This window comes from Salvelinus namaycush, chromosome 23, assembly GCF_016432855.1.
Source record: "Salvelinus namaycush isolate Seneca chromosome 23, SaNama_1.0, whole genome shotgun sequence".
Lineage (NCBI taxonomy): Eukaryota > Metazoa > Chordata > Actinopteri > Salmoniformes > Salmonidae > Salvelinus > Salvelinus namaycush.
In genome coordinates, this window is record NC_052329.1 from 27,189,433 (window position 1) to 27,204,644 (window position 15,212).

The 15,212-nt window shown below is 40.1% G+C and overlaps 1 protein-coding gene across 1 annotated transcript; it reads right to left on the bottom strand.

Moving 5' to 3' along the window:
• Positions 1-2,174: 2,174 nt before the first annotated feature.
• On the bottom strand, positions 2,175-3,113 carry LOC120018591 (olfactory receptor 6N1-like). Its single transcript, XM_038961803.1, has one exon. The coding sequence runs from the start codon at positions 3,111-3,113 to the stop codon at positions 2,175-2,177; it is 939 nt and encodes a 312-aa protein (XP_038817731.1).
• Positions 3,114-15,212: the final 12,099 nt, after the last annotated feature.

Below are 15,212 nucleotides of genomic sequence, written 5' to 3' on the forward strand. Positions count from 1 at the left end.
TTCTTCTTTTTTATTAAACGAAGAACACTTCACAAATTAACAAAACAAACGTGAAGCTATTTAAACCGAATGCTGACATGCAACTACACATAGACAACTACCCACAAACCCAAAATGGAAAATGGCAACCTAAATAGGATCCCCAATCAGAGACAACGATAAACAGCTGTCTCTGATTGGGAACCAATTCAGGCCACTATAGACCTACAATATACCTAGGCTAACAAACACCCCTAGACATACAAAAACCCTAGACAAGACAAACAAGCATACCCACCCTCGTCACACCCTGACCTGACCAAAATATTAAGAAAACATAGATAACTAAGGTCAGGGCGTGACAGTGTGAAGGCTGGCTGAATTCTGGCAAAGACTATGTTCTTTTGTCTCAGCATGTCTACAAATTCTCACTTTCCCTGTTTTTGTTTGCTTGGAAATGTTGATACTGGAGGCTTTTTAAGAAGAAACTGTATAACCATAGCATGTATAGCAGCTAACCTTCATTGGAAGGTTGGTTATCCTCCCACAATGTCACAATGGATGGCAGAAATGTCTAGTTATGTATCACTAGATTTGATTTTTTACTAGATTAAGGGTACACTGTGCATCTTTGATAAGGTCTGGGTACCTTATGGAATACTTTATGACAAAATGGGTCTGTAATGAAAACATTTGATTTTTTTTGTTGTCAAGCATATACTGTATGTATTTTTTATAGCACACGAGACACCGATCTGATTTGCGCCTGTTTTAGTGGACTAATCCATTGAGGAGGCCGCAGGGATGCCCCAGTCCAAGAATATGGGGATTGTGGCTCAGATGCACAAGGCTTGTCTCTCTACAGAATGAGCTCTCTCCCGCCATTTCATGGGTATTCATTGTTTCCTAACTTCATTGTATGCATTGTTTACTATGTCTATCAATACCTCATAACAAATATCACCAGTAATAGCCTACATTTACCATTCATTCCCATCATTTCTAATCTGCAATGTTTATTTGGTTAGGTAATTTCTGATAATTCATTGAATATATTATTATTACAGTCATTTACCGTTCTCAATGTCGGAGTGGACATGTCTTTTGCAGAACTCACAACCTATGCTACACTCGTGAGAAACCTTTATTTGTTTATTTCTATTCCATTTGAGTTTTTTATTTTTATTTACTCTGCTCTCAATGTTGAGTAAGGCACCTGATTACCCATATAGAAGTAGGACTAGTCTACCTGTCCTTTGTGCAAATTTAGGCCTATAAATATGCCCATTTGGGGATGTCTCATAGTATTTCTGATTGCCTTAACTCACCACCACTAATGAGCTGAGGAGCTTCTCAAAGTATTTTTTCTTCGCCTCAAACAGCAAGGAAACAAAGTCTCTTTCAAGAAACAATTGAGAATAATAATAGTTCCTCAAAGTATTTGAACAATATTTCCATATCTCTACCTTTCGATAACCACTCAGCAAGAAAGGGAAAAATGTAATGGTCTGATCCAATGGAAACATCATAAAATACTTGACACAGTTGATAGTTGATACAATGTTTAGAGTTAGTTGTAGACAGGTCATGCATAGCCAATGTGATTTATAGGAAATACATTTTGATATATTTTTATGTGTTGGCTTTATGTAGGCTATTTTTACATAGTTGGCAATTGCAATAAAAGTTACTTTTAGATTTGTATCATTTTCATTTAGATTAAGATTGTAGATAAACCACAGACAATGATTTTGAGATACAAAGACTATTATATACTAAAATAAAATGTTCCACAATAATGTGCATATGAAAAGGATAACTGGTACGCAAATTGGTAGACATTGTAAGATAAATTGGCACATATGTTGGGTACATATATGGAAAAAATATTATTTTAAAATTTAGACAAATCCATTAGATTGAAAGAAAATCCATTAGATTGAAAGGAAAGACTACTTTTGGTTGACTAAGATTTTTTGGGGTCGGGTAGAGTGAAATTTAGGGAGGACCCCCAGACCCCCTGCCAGGTGTTGTCCCCCCCTTCCTCTCCACTTCTAAAACAAAAGTTGCGCCCTTGGCGACAGGTATAAAGAGATGAGGCACCATTTAACCATGCAACAGTTTTGGCAGATTTTACCTTTATATTTGTTGACTTCTGATATCAGGAAGTCTCCCTGTTGTGTAAGATCATGTAACTAACGTTTCATATCAATGATTTTATGTGCATTACACTTTCTAAAAACTGCCCTTCGAATCTGCTGGAGGTTAAGTCCATATATGAGAGGGTTTAAGACAGGTGGTATAACAAGGAATTGTACAGCCATTGCATTACGCATATTTAGTGTAATATTTACACTACTATTCCACCCTTGCAGAGTGTCAAACAGGGTCACTGTGATGAAAATAACAATTGTTATTAAATGTGGCACACATGTCTGTGTGAACTTAATCCTTCCCTTAGCTGACTTTACACAATTCCTTACAATCTGACAGTAAGAAAATAGAATGAAAAGTATCTGTAAAACATGAATCACTATCACAAATTTGTTCAAAATCTGATTGATGGTAATGGGTAAACAAGCATGTTTCAGTATAGACGGAATGTCACAGAAGAGCTTATCAATACGAGATCCACACAAAGGAAGTCTGACGGCTAAACTAAGTGCTATGAGTCCTGTAAATAAAGGATAACACCAAGAAAATAAGAGTAACTTTCTAACAGTTAAAGATGTCACAATGGTATGGTATAGTAGTGGTCTGCATATTGCCACATACCTGTCGTAAGACATCACTGTTAGAGTAGACATTTCACACAGGACAGATGTGTATATTACATAGGTTTGAGTCAAACATCCACCATAAGATATCACCTGAACATCTGACTGAAGGTCCAGTAAGATCTTGGGGTAGAAACCAGCAGTTCCATACAATCCATTGACACATAGACTACACAGAAATATATACATGGGCTCATGGAGGCCTTTCTCCTGAATGATTGTTATGATCAGAGTCAGATTCACAGTGATGATGAGAAGGTATGTGATAAGAGACAAGATAAAATAGACCGATTTGTTGTTAAATGTCTCTTGTAAGCCAAAGAGATAAAAGAACTTGACTTGGGTTGAGTTCTCCATAGCTTTTGTTAATTTTCTTTCTCTGTTCAATGCAGCAATTCTTAGTCCTTGCAAGGCTTGAGCGTGTATGGATGTGAATGAATGCAAGTGTGAATAATTTGATTCTGTGTCGGCTCAGACTAAACACAATAGTTTTAACAAAACAAATTCACATCCTCCCTCAAACTCTTATCAAAAAAAGATCCCGATAATATCTGTATATTATCAGACTTCTGAGGTGTTAAAGAAATGAAAAAACTTGTGTCCATGAAATGTCTTCTTGCTTTACAGAGGAGACTGCTCCAATAACTTGCATTGCTAGCCTCTAATATACCATAGTGTATGATCACATGGGATTGTAGTTTCAACATGTAACCACTCCATAGAGATGGATCTATATTGAGTTTATGACAAGCAACTAATTGGATTATATTTTCTTTATTTATGTATTAACCCAGCAAACAGGGGATGTCCAAAGGACATTAGGCAACGTTCCCATTAGGTCCCTTTAAGGCAGCGTTTCCAAACTGTCCTGGGGACCCCAAGTGGTGCACGTGCATTTAGCACTACATAGCTGATTCAAATAATCAAGCCTGAATGATTAGTTGATTATTTTAATCAGCTGTGTAGTGCTAGGGAAAAACCTAAACGTGCACCCCCTTTGGGGCGCCATGTCACGCCCTGACCATTGAGAGCCTTTTTATTCTCTATTTTGGTTAGGTCGGGGTGTGATTAGGGTGAATAATCTAGGTTGTTTTATTTCTATGTTGGCCTGGTATGGTTCCCAATCAGAGGCACCTGTTTATCTTTGTCTCTGATTGGGGATCATATTTAGTCAGTCATTTCCCCACTGTGTGGGATCTTGTTTATGTGTAGTTGCTTGTGAGCACTCCATAGCTTCACGTGTCGTTTGCTCTTTATTGTTTTTTTTTGTGCGGTTTACTTCTAATAAATATGTCGAACCGATTTCACGCTGCGCTTTGGTCCGAATGTTATTACGACGATCGTGAGAGCGCAGGTCAAAGTTTGGGAAATGTTGCTTTAAGGGTTTCAGCGAGATGTCATCCCACTGATGACTTTGTTCAATAGTCAGAACTTTGTAGGAACATTAAAACATGACATTTACCTCAGGACCATAAGATGGCGTTCAGTACAGATACCGGTTTGGTCACAGTATAACGTTATTATAAGGTATACTGATAAAAATGTAAACGTAACATGCAACAATTTAAAAGATTTTACTGAGTTACATTTCATATAAGGAAGTCAGTCAATTGAAATAAAGTAATTAGGCCATAATCTATGGATTTCACATGACTGGGAATAGACCCTTTAAAAAAGGTAATGGTGTGGATCAGAAATCCAGTCAGTATCTGGTGATCACCATTTGCCTCATACAGCGCAACACATCTCATTGGCATAGAGTTGATCATGCTGTTAATTGTGGAATGTTGTCCCACTCCTCTTCAATGGCTCTGCGAAGTTTCTGGATATTGGCGGGAACTGGAACACCCTGTTGTACACGTCAATCCAGATTATCCCAAACATGCTCAATGGGTGACATGTCTGGTGAGTACGCAGACCATGGAAGAACTGGGACATTTTCAGCTTCCAGGAATTGTGTACAGATCCTTGCAAAAACAAAAAGTCAATAAAAAGAATAATAAAATACAAAATTGCAACATCATTCACTTTGAAGTTGATAACAATTGCTGCTGCTGCAGTTGTCGTCGCCATTATCACACTATTAAAACACACTCTAGCTACTAGCGTGGGAAGACTACTGCTTGCTATTGCCACTGATTCTTTACTCTTGCGCACTCAGTAGTGACGTACCTAGATAAGTCACTTATTTTTTTGTACAGTTCCACCCATTACAAGTCAAAATGTGGTTGGTTCATTCCACTCTCAATCCACAATTCTGCTCTCATACAGTTGAATGGCAGGGAAAGGGGATACCTAGTCAGTTGCACAACTGAACGCATTCAACCAAATTGTGTCTTCCGCATTTAACCTAACCCTTCTGAATCTACATCATACATTTTTTTGAAAAGATGAATTAGAAATTAAAATGACATCTAAAAAGTAATCAGGGAAGCCTCCGGAATAAACTGGGAACTACACCAAACCTCCAGGGGACTACTTTAGGTGACCATTTTGTGACGTTCCGGGGACGTCCTAACGACAAATGTTTATTTGTAAGGAACCAATCCAAACATCTGCCAGCACAATATATTTTTTCACCCCAAATCTGAATACTGTGTAAAACCAGAATGGTTCTAAAAGCCTTGGGGAACAGCTTTGGGGAGCCTTGGGGAACACCATATTTAATCTGTGAATTATAAAGATCAGATACCTAATATTACATCAAACATTTGCAGTGACAAAACTATGCCGAAATGCCACATATTTGTATAGTCAATTATAGCAACAAAACACAATTCAATATAATGATCCTAAAGCCATACATAACAAAAATATGAAACCTAAAATAATTAGTGGCTTAATTCTGCTGTCCTGGTTGTATTATTTTTTCATCAACGCCATCCCTATCTCCCTGAGTTTGTAACTGCAGTTTTGTGACAATGGTATAGACAGAGTGTATTGTGACAACTACTCGGTGGTCAAGCTTTCCTGTTCAAATATTACAAGAAAATACAATATGTGGTCTTGTTGTAACTGTGCTTTCTTTGGCTTGTACTATATTTCCTAACATGTACTCAGATGTAAGAATTCTATAAATTTGTTTACAGTTTTCAAAAGAGACGAAACCAAAAGCTTTTAACACTTGTACACCACATATAGCCTCTTTGCTGAACTTCTCCTTTGACTATTTATTTTTAAATCTACAGGGCAGACATGATACTGCACATAGTCCACCTATACTTCACACTTTTATTTGTTTATTTTCCAATATGTCCACCACTTTTCAATCCTATTATAGAGTAGAGCGGTGGATCCCTAACCTTTTCACTCGGGCCTCACTTCATCATTAGGGAACATGTCTTATCTTCTCTAAGGTAGGGGAAAGCATTCGGAATTTTGGATGAAAAGCATGCCCAAATTAAACTGCCTGCTTCTCGGGCCCAGAAGATATGATATGCAAATAACTGGTAGATTTGGATAGAAAACACTCTAAAGTTTCCATAACTGTTAAAATAGTGTCTGTGAGTATAACAGAACTGATTTGGCAGGCAAAAACCTGAGAAAAATCAATTCGGGAAGTAGTTTTTTTTTTGTTGTTGTAATTTTCTATTCAATGCCATTACAGTATCCATTGACTTAGGACTCAAATTGCAGTTCCTATGCCTTCCACTAGATGTCAACAGTCTTTAGAAATCGTCAGAAATCGTCACAGACCTTTTTCATGTGCGCGACCGATAGAGTGCCTTTCTTGTTAACCTTTTATATTGACGACGTTATTGTCCGGTTGAAATATTATCGATTATTTAGGCTAAAATCAACCTGAGGATTAAATATAAACATCGTTTGACATGTTTCTATGAACTTTACGGATACAATTTAGATTTTGTGTCTGCCTATTTTGACTGCGTTTGAGCCTGTGGATTACTGAAGAAAACGCGCGAACAAAACTGAGGTTTTTGGATATAAAGAGACTTTATCGAACAAAAGGAACATTTATTGAGTAAATGAATGTCTGCTGAGTGCAACCATATGAAGATCATCAAAGGTAAGGGATTAATTTTATCTCTATTTCTGACTTGTATAACTCATCTACTTGGCTGGTTACTGTTTGTAATGATTTGTCTGCTGGTCTATGTTCTCAAATAATCATACGGTATGCTTTCGCTGTAAAGCATTTTTTAAATCTGACACCGTGGTTGGATTCACAAGAAGTTAATCTTTAAACCTATGTAAAATATGTTTTGTTTTCTGAATTTTTATAATGAGTATTTCTGTATTTGAATTTGGCGCCCAGCAGTTTCATTGGTTGTTGAAGAGGTGGGACGCTAACGTCTCACGTACCCTAGAGAGGATTTATGTGTGTTCATGTGATATCTGGTGACTCAAACATTACAACAAAATCAATGGGCTAAAAAACCTAGCTCAAAAATGTTAGCTGACATGAGCTAGTTGATCTGGATATTTTAATAGCTCTCTAAGGTCTGAAATGTCTGAAATGACAAGAGGAAAACAACTACCCAATTTCGAAATTGCACCTTGTGCATTCTACTATTACAACTTTCAAGAGTAAGTTGAAAGCCTGACTGAGTTTCTTAAAATATTACTGAATACATTCAAAGGCAAAATAACAAATGGATTACATGTAAAGTACGCTAAACACAACATTTAGACAATTCATTTCAGTTGTCGATGTGTTCAGAGAGTCCCTGGTTAACGCCCAGGTTGGGGCAAGGTGAGGGATGGAAGCAACACTGTTACACATGGCCAGAGTGACATTCCTAAATAAAAATAGTAGATTGGAAGGATAGTACAGCACATCAGAAGAATAGACATCCTTAATGTTATGTTATTGAACAGGCTGTGTTAGCGGCCTATGATCCTGTTAAAAAAAATGATGTATGGGTACCCTCTAGCCTTGCACTCTACATTGTAGAAGTGGTACAGTCCATTCAGAAAGTATTCAGACGCCTTGACTTTTTCAACATTTTGTTAAGTCTTATTCTAAAATTGAATGAATTGTTTTTTCCCCTCGTCAATAAACACACAATACCCCATAATGACAAAGCAAAAACATGTTTTTAGAAACGTTAGTAAATTTATAATAGTTTTTTTAACGTAAATATTACATTTACATAAGTATTCAGACCCTTTACACAGTACTTATAGAAGGACCTTTGGCAGTGATTACAGCCTCGAGTCTTCTTGGGTATGATGCTACAAGCTTGGCACACTGGTATTTGGGGAGTTTCTCCCATTCTTCTCTGCAGATCCTCTCAAGCTCTGTCAGGTTGGATGGGGAGCATCGCTAAACATCTATTTTCAGGTTTCTCTGGAGATTTTGGATCGGATTCAAGTCCGGGCTCTGGCTGGGCCACTCAAGGACATTCAGAGACTTGTCCCGAAGCCATTCCTGCGTTGTCTTGGCCTTCACCCCAGTCTGAGGTCCTAAGCCCCCTGAGAAGGTTGAGGAGTGGCTTCCGTCTGGCCATTCTACCATAAAGGCCTGATTTAGTGGAGTTCTGCATAGATGGTTGTCCTTCTGAAAGGTTCTTCCATCTCCACAGAGGAACTCTGGAGATCTGTCAGAGTGACCGTCGGGTTCTTGGTCACCTCCCTGACCAAGGCCCTTCTACCTTGATTGCTCAGTTTGGCCGTGCGGCCAGCTCTAGGAAGAGTTGTATTGGTTCCAAACTTCTTCCATTTAAGAATGATGGAGGCCACTGTGTTTCCTATGGACCTTCAATGCTGCAGAATTTGTTTGGTACTGTCACGTCCTGACCATAGTTCTTATGTGTTTTGCTTATTTTAGTGTTGGTCAGGACGTGAGCTGGGTGGGTATTCTATGTTATGTGTCTACTTTGTCTGTTTCTGTGTTCGGCCTAATATGGTTCTCAATCAGAGGCAGCTGTCAATCGTTGTCCCTGATTGGGAATCATATATAGGTGGCTTGTTTTGTGTTGGGATTTTGTGGGTGGTTGTTTCCTGTCTCTGTGTTTTCTCTGCACCAGCTAGGACTGTATCGGTTTGCCACTTTGTTATTTTGTATGGTTAAGTGTTCTCTGTTTATCATTTAATTAAACATGTTGAGCACTGGCTACGCTGCGTGTTGGTCCGATCCCTGCTACGCCTCCTCTTCTCTTGAAGAGAAGGAAGGCTGCCGTTACAGGTACCCTTCCCCATATCTGTGCCTCGACACAATCCTGTCTCTGAGCTCTACGGACAATTCCTTCGATCTCATGGGTTTGTTTTTGCTCTGACATGCATTGTCAACTGTGGGACCTTGTACAGTATAGACAGGTGTGTGCCTTTCTAAATCACGTCCAATCAAATGAATATACCACAGTTGGACTCCAATCAAGTTGTAGAAACATCTCAAGGATGATCAATGGAAACAGGATGTACCTGAGCTCATTTTCGAGGCTCATAGCAAAAGGTCTGAATACTTCTGTAAATAAGGTATTCCTATAAAAACCTGTTTTCGCTTTGTCATTATATGGTATTGTATGTAGATTGATGAGGATTTGTATTATTCTATCCATTTTTGAATAAGGCTGTAACGTAACAAAATGTAGAAAAAGAAAAGGGGTCTGAATACTTTCTGAACGCACTGTTTGTGACAACACCAATGGGCTGGGCAGACAAAACTATCAGATCTATCATTAAAGTTTTCGCAGGAGTTTGTGTGCTATGTATTGTGTGCCATGTACAATAAATTGTCATGCCTACTCCCGCTCCACCTCCCTGGAGCTCGAGTGCGCCAGGCTGCCCATCATTACGCACACCTGTCACCTTTGTTACCCGCACTTCAATGGACTCACCTGTACTCCTTCACGTTTTGATTGCCTTCCCTATATCTGTCTGTTCCTCTGTTTCATCCCCGTGTCAGCATTAATGTCCAGACGCTGTCCTGTCCTGTTTCACGTCTGTTTAATAATTACATGTTCACTCCCTGTACTTGCATCTCGTCTCCAAGCATCTGTCCTTACAGAACGCTGACACCACAATTTGAAGCATTAGGGAGTTTTTGTTTTTTGTTTTTGTAAGTGATGTCGGGTCCGAGTGCCGCTGCCGATGTAACCGGGAGTGCCTCAGCTGGCTCGTCGGGCTTCCACGCCTTAGCTGGCTCGAGAGGTCTCCTTGCCTCGGTTGGCTTGGCAGGCTCCCATCCCCCGTCATCCTCAGCCGGCTCGTCAGGCTCCCATGCCTCAGCCAGCCTGTCAGGCTTCTACGCCTAAGCGGGATCGTCAGGGTTTCACGCCTCAGACGGATCATCGGACTCTTACACCTCAGCCGGCTCGTCAGGCTCCCACGCCTCAGCGGGATAGTCGGGCTTTCACGCATCAGCCGGATCATCGGGCTCCTACGCCTCAGCCGGCTCGTCAGGCTCCCACACCTCAGCGGGATAGTCGGGCTTTTATGCCTCAGCCAGATTGTCGGGCTCCCACGCCTCAGCCGGCTCGTTGGGCTCCCATGCTTCAGCTGGCTCTGTCCTTACAATAAATAAATGGTTCAGTGAAACTAATCCAAAGCTTTTGACAAAGGAACGGTTTCCCCGAACATATGAGCTAATGAGAGAAAACAGAGAATTACTCTGGACCTTAAGTCCTAGCTATAGTCTAAAACCTAGGCCCAGAGCTATTCCTGCTCAGGTAAAAGTGAGAACCCTTATTGTCACTCTAGGCCAGGGGTGGGCAAACTTTTTGACTCGCGGGCCACAATGGGTTCTAAAATTTGACAGAGGGGCCGGGCCAGGAGCATTTGGAGGGAGTGTTTGGGCCGGATATACTAAAGCATTAAATGTAGTGTGTGCAAACCTCATAGCACAGTAAGAACACTACAACCCAATTTATTAACTGTCTTTCAAATGTGAAAAATAGCCCTTATCAGTTAATAAATTTGTCTCAAGGAATATGCAAGATATGGCATTTACATACTATTTCGCCGCCCGTTCTTGTGTTGACTGCTTGCTAGCATAGTTTGCATGCTTCGTGGCAAAGTGACGGCTGATATTGTACTCTTTGAAAACCGCAACAGCTTCTTGGCATATCAGACATACAGCCGTTGATCGGACTTCAGTGAAGAAGTATTTTGTTGTCCACTCCTTATTAAACACTCGGCATTCGCTGTCCACTTTCCTTCTCTTTGGTCCGCTCATTTTCACAGAAGGGCTTAATGGTGACGTGAAACGAAGTGAAAATTAAAGTGAAATAAAGAGAAATACGCGCCACTCCAACAACGGTCAATGTGTTTTGAGTGCGCCATCTATTGGGGAAACGTGGGCATTGCAGGGAAAGGGGAAAAAAAGGAGGTTTTTACTATAATTTGGACAAGTTCGGCGGGCCGGATTAAAAAGCCTAACGGGCCGTATGTGGCCCGCGGGCCGTAGTTTGCTCATGTCTGCTCTAGGCTATCCTAGGCCTTCAGTACACTTTCAGGTCCTGCACTCCCAGAGGCGATGACAGGAGGTGGGCATCCCAAATGGCACTCTATTGCCTATATAGTGCACCACCTTTGACCAGAGGGCTCGGGTCAATATAGGGAATAGGGTACCAGTTGGTATGCAGTGAAGACCAGCCGTGCCTCTCCTTGAGCCCCTCAGGTCTCTACAGGTTAATAGCTGCATTAATTGGGTCCCAGGGAACGAGGTGATCGAGTGGACTAATGACCTGGTACCTAATGACTCAATAAACATGTTTATTATGCTCTTGTTATTGTGTTATTAGCTTCTGCTTTGCCCATGGTAAGGTATGCATGGAGTAAAAAAAATACTGGTGTTTCGGACATAATTTTAAATGAAAGAACTACAAAACTTTTTACGGCTTTTACAGGATGGATGGAGTACACAACCACTGTGCCTTATACATAAAATACATCATCATTACCCTTACTGTATTATTTTATTCTGTGGGTCAAACATATCTCACAGTGGCCCTTGAAAAACAAAATGGATGTGTGGTTGTCCCACCACCTATTTCTCATTAGGGATGGACGTAATGGTGGCAGGTGGGCAATAAGGTGGGCTTAACCTTGTCTATAACATCATAACATAATACACTTTGTCTATAACGTTCCGACACAATTGCAAACAAATGGTTAAAGTCAGTGTTATGATGCTTTTTGCAAAAGATTACACCATATTACACAAATTAAAATACACACTCTGTTGGTTGTCATGATGCTGTAATACTGTAGTGGATAACATGTACAGTAGCAAGGTACCTGTCATAGGACAATTGCTGAATTCAATGGTTCCATGTGTACATGCAAAAAATCTGTAGGTAACATCACACAGTGGAAACTGTATGGTCATCTGAAACCAAATGAGTCATGAGAGTAGGAAACAAACCAGTGCTACCATACAAGTCATTTACAAACAAACTGCACAGAAACAGATACATGGGTTCATGAAGGCTTCTTTCCATACATATAACCACAATAAGCACTGTGTTCGCAAAAACTATGGAGACGTATAACACAGTTATTGTAATGAAATACTAGTACTTTAAGTGTCAACTGTCATTGTATCTAGCTAGTATAAATTATGTGAATTGTGTTGAGTTCATCATTTTCCTAATAGTACCTATAGAGGTATATAAAAACAAGATTTGTCTTAAAGAGCATGTAAGTCTAGATCACCTTGTATCTTTCTCCAGACTGCTGTGGTATAGACATATGCCTACACCTGTATGTTCTGTGTCAGTGGGCTATTCCACACTAAACTACTGTCACATCACTGCCCTTTTATACCCTTTAAAGGAAGAAAAAAAACAGTATACAGCAGTGAGTTTACTTGAACTCCAATGACACCAATAATAGTCAGCAAGATGGAGCCAACAGAGAGGATCGCCTCGCAGCCGACAAAGAGGATCTTCTCACATTGTTAGCCCAGAAAATCTTAAGTGTTATTACATACAGCCGGGAAAACTATTGGATATCAGAGCGACTTCAAATTACCATAACATACGAATTTTCCGAAGCGGATGCTTTGTTCGAACCACCCAAGGCACTCAAACTGATTCCAGAGGCTGACCCAAAACAACGTTGCCACAGGAGAGGTAGACGGAGTGGGCTTCTGATGAGACTTCAGAGGCACGCACCCCACCCACCGCTTCCAAGTATTTTACTCGCTAATGTCCAGCCTCTAGATAACAAGGGAGACGAAATTAGGGCTAGGGTTGCTTTCCAGAGATACATCCGGGATTGTAACATACTCTGTTTCACGGAAACAGGGCTCTCTGGGGACATGCTGTAGGAGTCGGTACAGCCACCGGGATTCTTTGTGCGTCGCGCCAACAGTTATAAACATCTCTCCTGGAAGAAGAAGGGCGGGGATGAATGTTTCATGATTAACGGCTCATGGTGTAATTGTAACAAGACACAAGACGTATGTGGCAGGGTCTACAGACAATCATGGACTACAAAAAGAAAATCAAACACTGACACCGACGTCTTGCATCCAGACAAACTAAACACCTTCTTGCCCGCTTTGAGGATAACACAGTGCCACCGACGCGGCCCGCTACTAAGGGCTGTCTCCTTGGCCGACATGAGTAAGACATTTAAAAGTGTTAACCCTCGCAAAGCTACCGGCCCAGACGGCATCCCTAGCCGCGTCCTCAGAGCATGCGCAGACCAGCTGGCTGGTGTGTTTACAGACATATTCAATTACAGGCTCAAAACGACCAGAAACCAAAGACTTTCTTCTGAAACCCATCAGTTTATTCTTGTCCTGAGAAATGAAGGCTATTCCAAGCGAGAAATTACCAAGAAACTGAAGATCTTGTACAATGCTGTGAGCTACTCCCTTCACAGAACAGTGCAAACGGACTCTAACCAGAATAGAAAGAGGAGTGGGTGGCCCCGGAGCACAACTGAGCAAGAGGACAAGTACATTAGAGTGTCTAGTTTGAGAAACAGACACCTCACAAGTCCTCAACTGTCAGCTTCATTAAATAGTACACGCAAAACACCAGTGAAGAGTCGACTCTTGGATGCTGGCCTTCAAATATCTTATTATCTATGCATAGTCACTTTAATAACTCTACCTACATGTTACCTCAATACCAGGGCCCCGCACTTTGACTCTGTACCAGTACCCCCTGTATATAGCCCCGCAATTGTCATTTACTTTTTTTTAACCTTTTTTACCCACTAGGCAAGTCAGTTAAACTTCTTATGGCTTCAGGGGCAGTATTGAGTAGCTTGGATGAAAGGTGCCCATTTCAAACGGCCTGCTCCTTAGTCATAGTTCCTAATATTTGCATATTATTATTAGTATTGGATAGAAAACACTCAAGTTTTTAAAACTGTTTGAATTATTTCTGTGAGATTAACAGAACTCATATTGGCAGGCAAAATCCTGAGTTGAAATCAAAACAGGAAGTCAGAAATCTGATTTTGTCTGTATTCACCAGAGTCCTTTAAGAAATCCAATTGAGTTATGACTGGGGTTGCACTGCCTAGGGGTTCCACTAGATGTCAGCAATCAATAGAAATTCCAATGAGACTTCTATGATGTTGTGGGAGAGAATGAGAGCAGAATCAGTCAGGTGTCCATCAAGCAGCCATGCGCTGATCATCCCACTTCCTCATGCAAGCCACTGACGTTCCATTGATCATGCAGACAAGAACGAATACTCCGGTTGGAACTTTATTGAAGCTATATGTTAAAAACATCCTAATGATTGATTCAGTACTTAGTTTGAAATGTTTCTTCGACCGGTAATATCACATTTTGAAGTTTTTGTCCGATATGAAGCTGACCAGAATTAGCGTTTGGACATGTTTATCAAACTCGCTAACAATTGGACATAAATAACGGATTTTTTCGAACAAAACAAACATTTATTGTGGACCTGGGATTCCTGCTGTGCTTTCTGATCGAGACCAACAAAGGTAATGAAATATTTATAATGTATTTTATTGTTTATAGTGACGCTATCTTTGCAGCTGTGATATGCTACTTTGAGCGCCGTCTCAGATTATAGCGTGCAATTATTTTTCCTTAAAGTTTTTTTGAAATCTGACAGAGCGGTTGCATTAAGGAGAGGTATATCTATAATTCAATGTGTATAACTTGTATTATCATCTATATTTATGATGAGTATTCATGTTGAAACGATGGGCTATGCAAAGTCACTTGATGTTTTTGCATTTAGGGAATCTTGTAGCCTCAATGTAAACTCAGATTTTTTTATATAAATATGAATTTATTCAAACAAAACATGCATGTATTGTGTAACATGAAGTCCTATGAGTGTCATCTGATGAAAATAATCGAAGGTTAGTGATTAATTTTATCTCTATTCTGGTTTTTGTGAAGCTATATTTAGCTGGGAATAATGGCTGTGATTATTTTTGGTTTTGTTGTGACCTAACATAATCGTTTGTAGTGCTTTCGCTGAAAAGCCTATTTGAAATCGGACACTTTGGTGGGATTAACAACAAGATTACCTTTAAAATGATATTAGACAC

Coding starts and splice junctions, on each gene's coding strand:
- LOC120018591 (XM_038961803.1), bottom strand. CDS start 3,113: ATGGAGAACTCAACCCAAGTCAAGTTCTTTTATCTCTTTGGCTTACAA.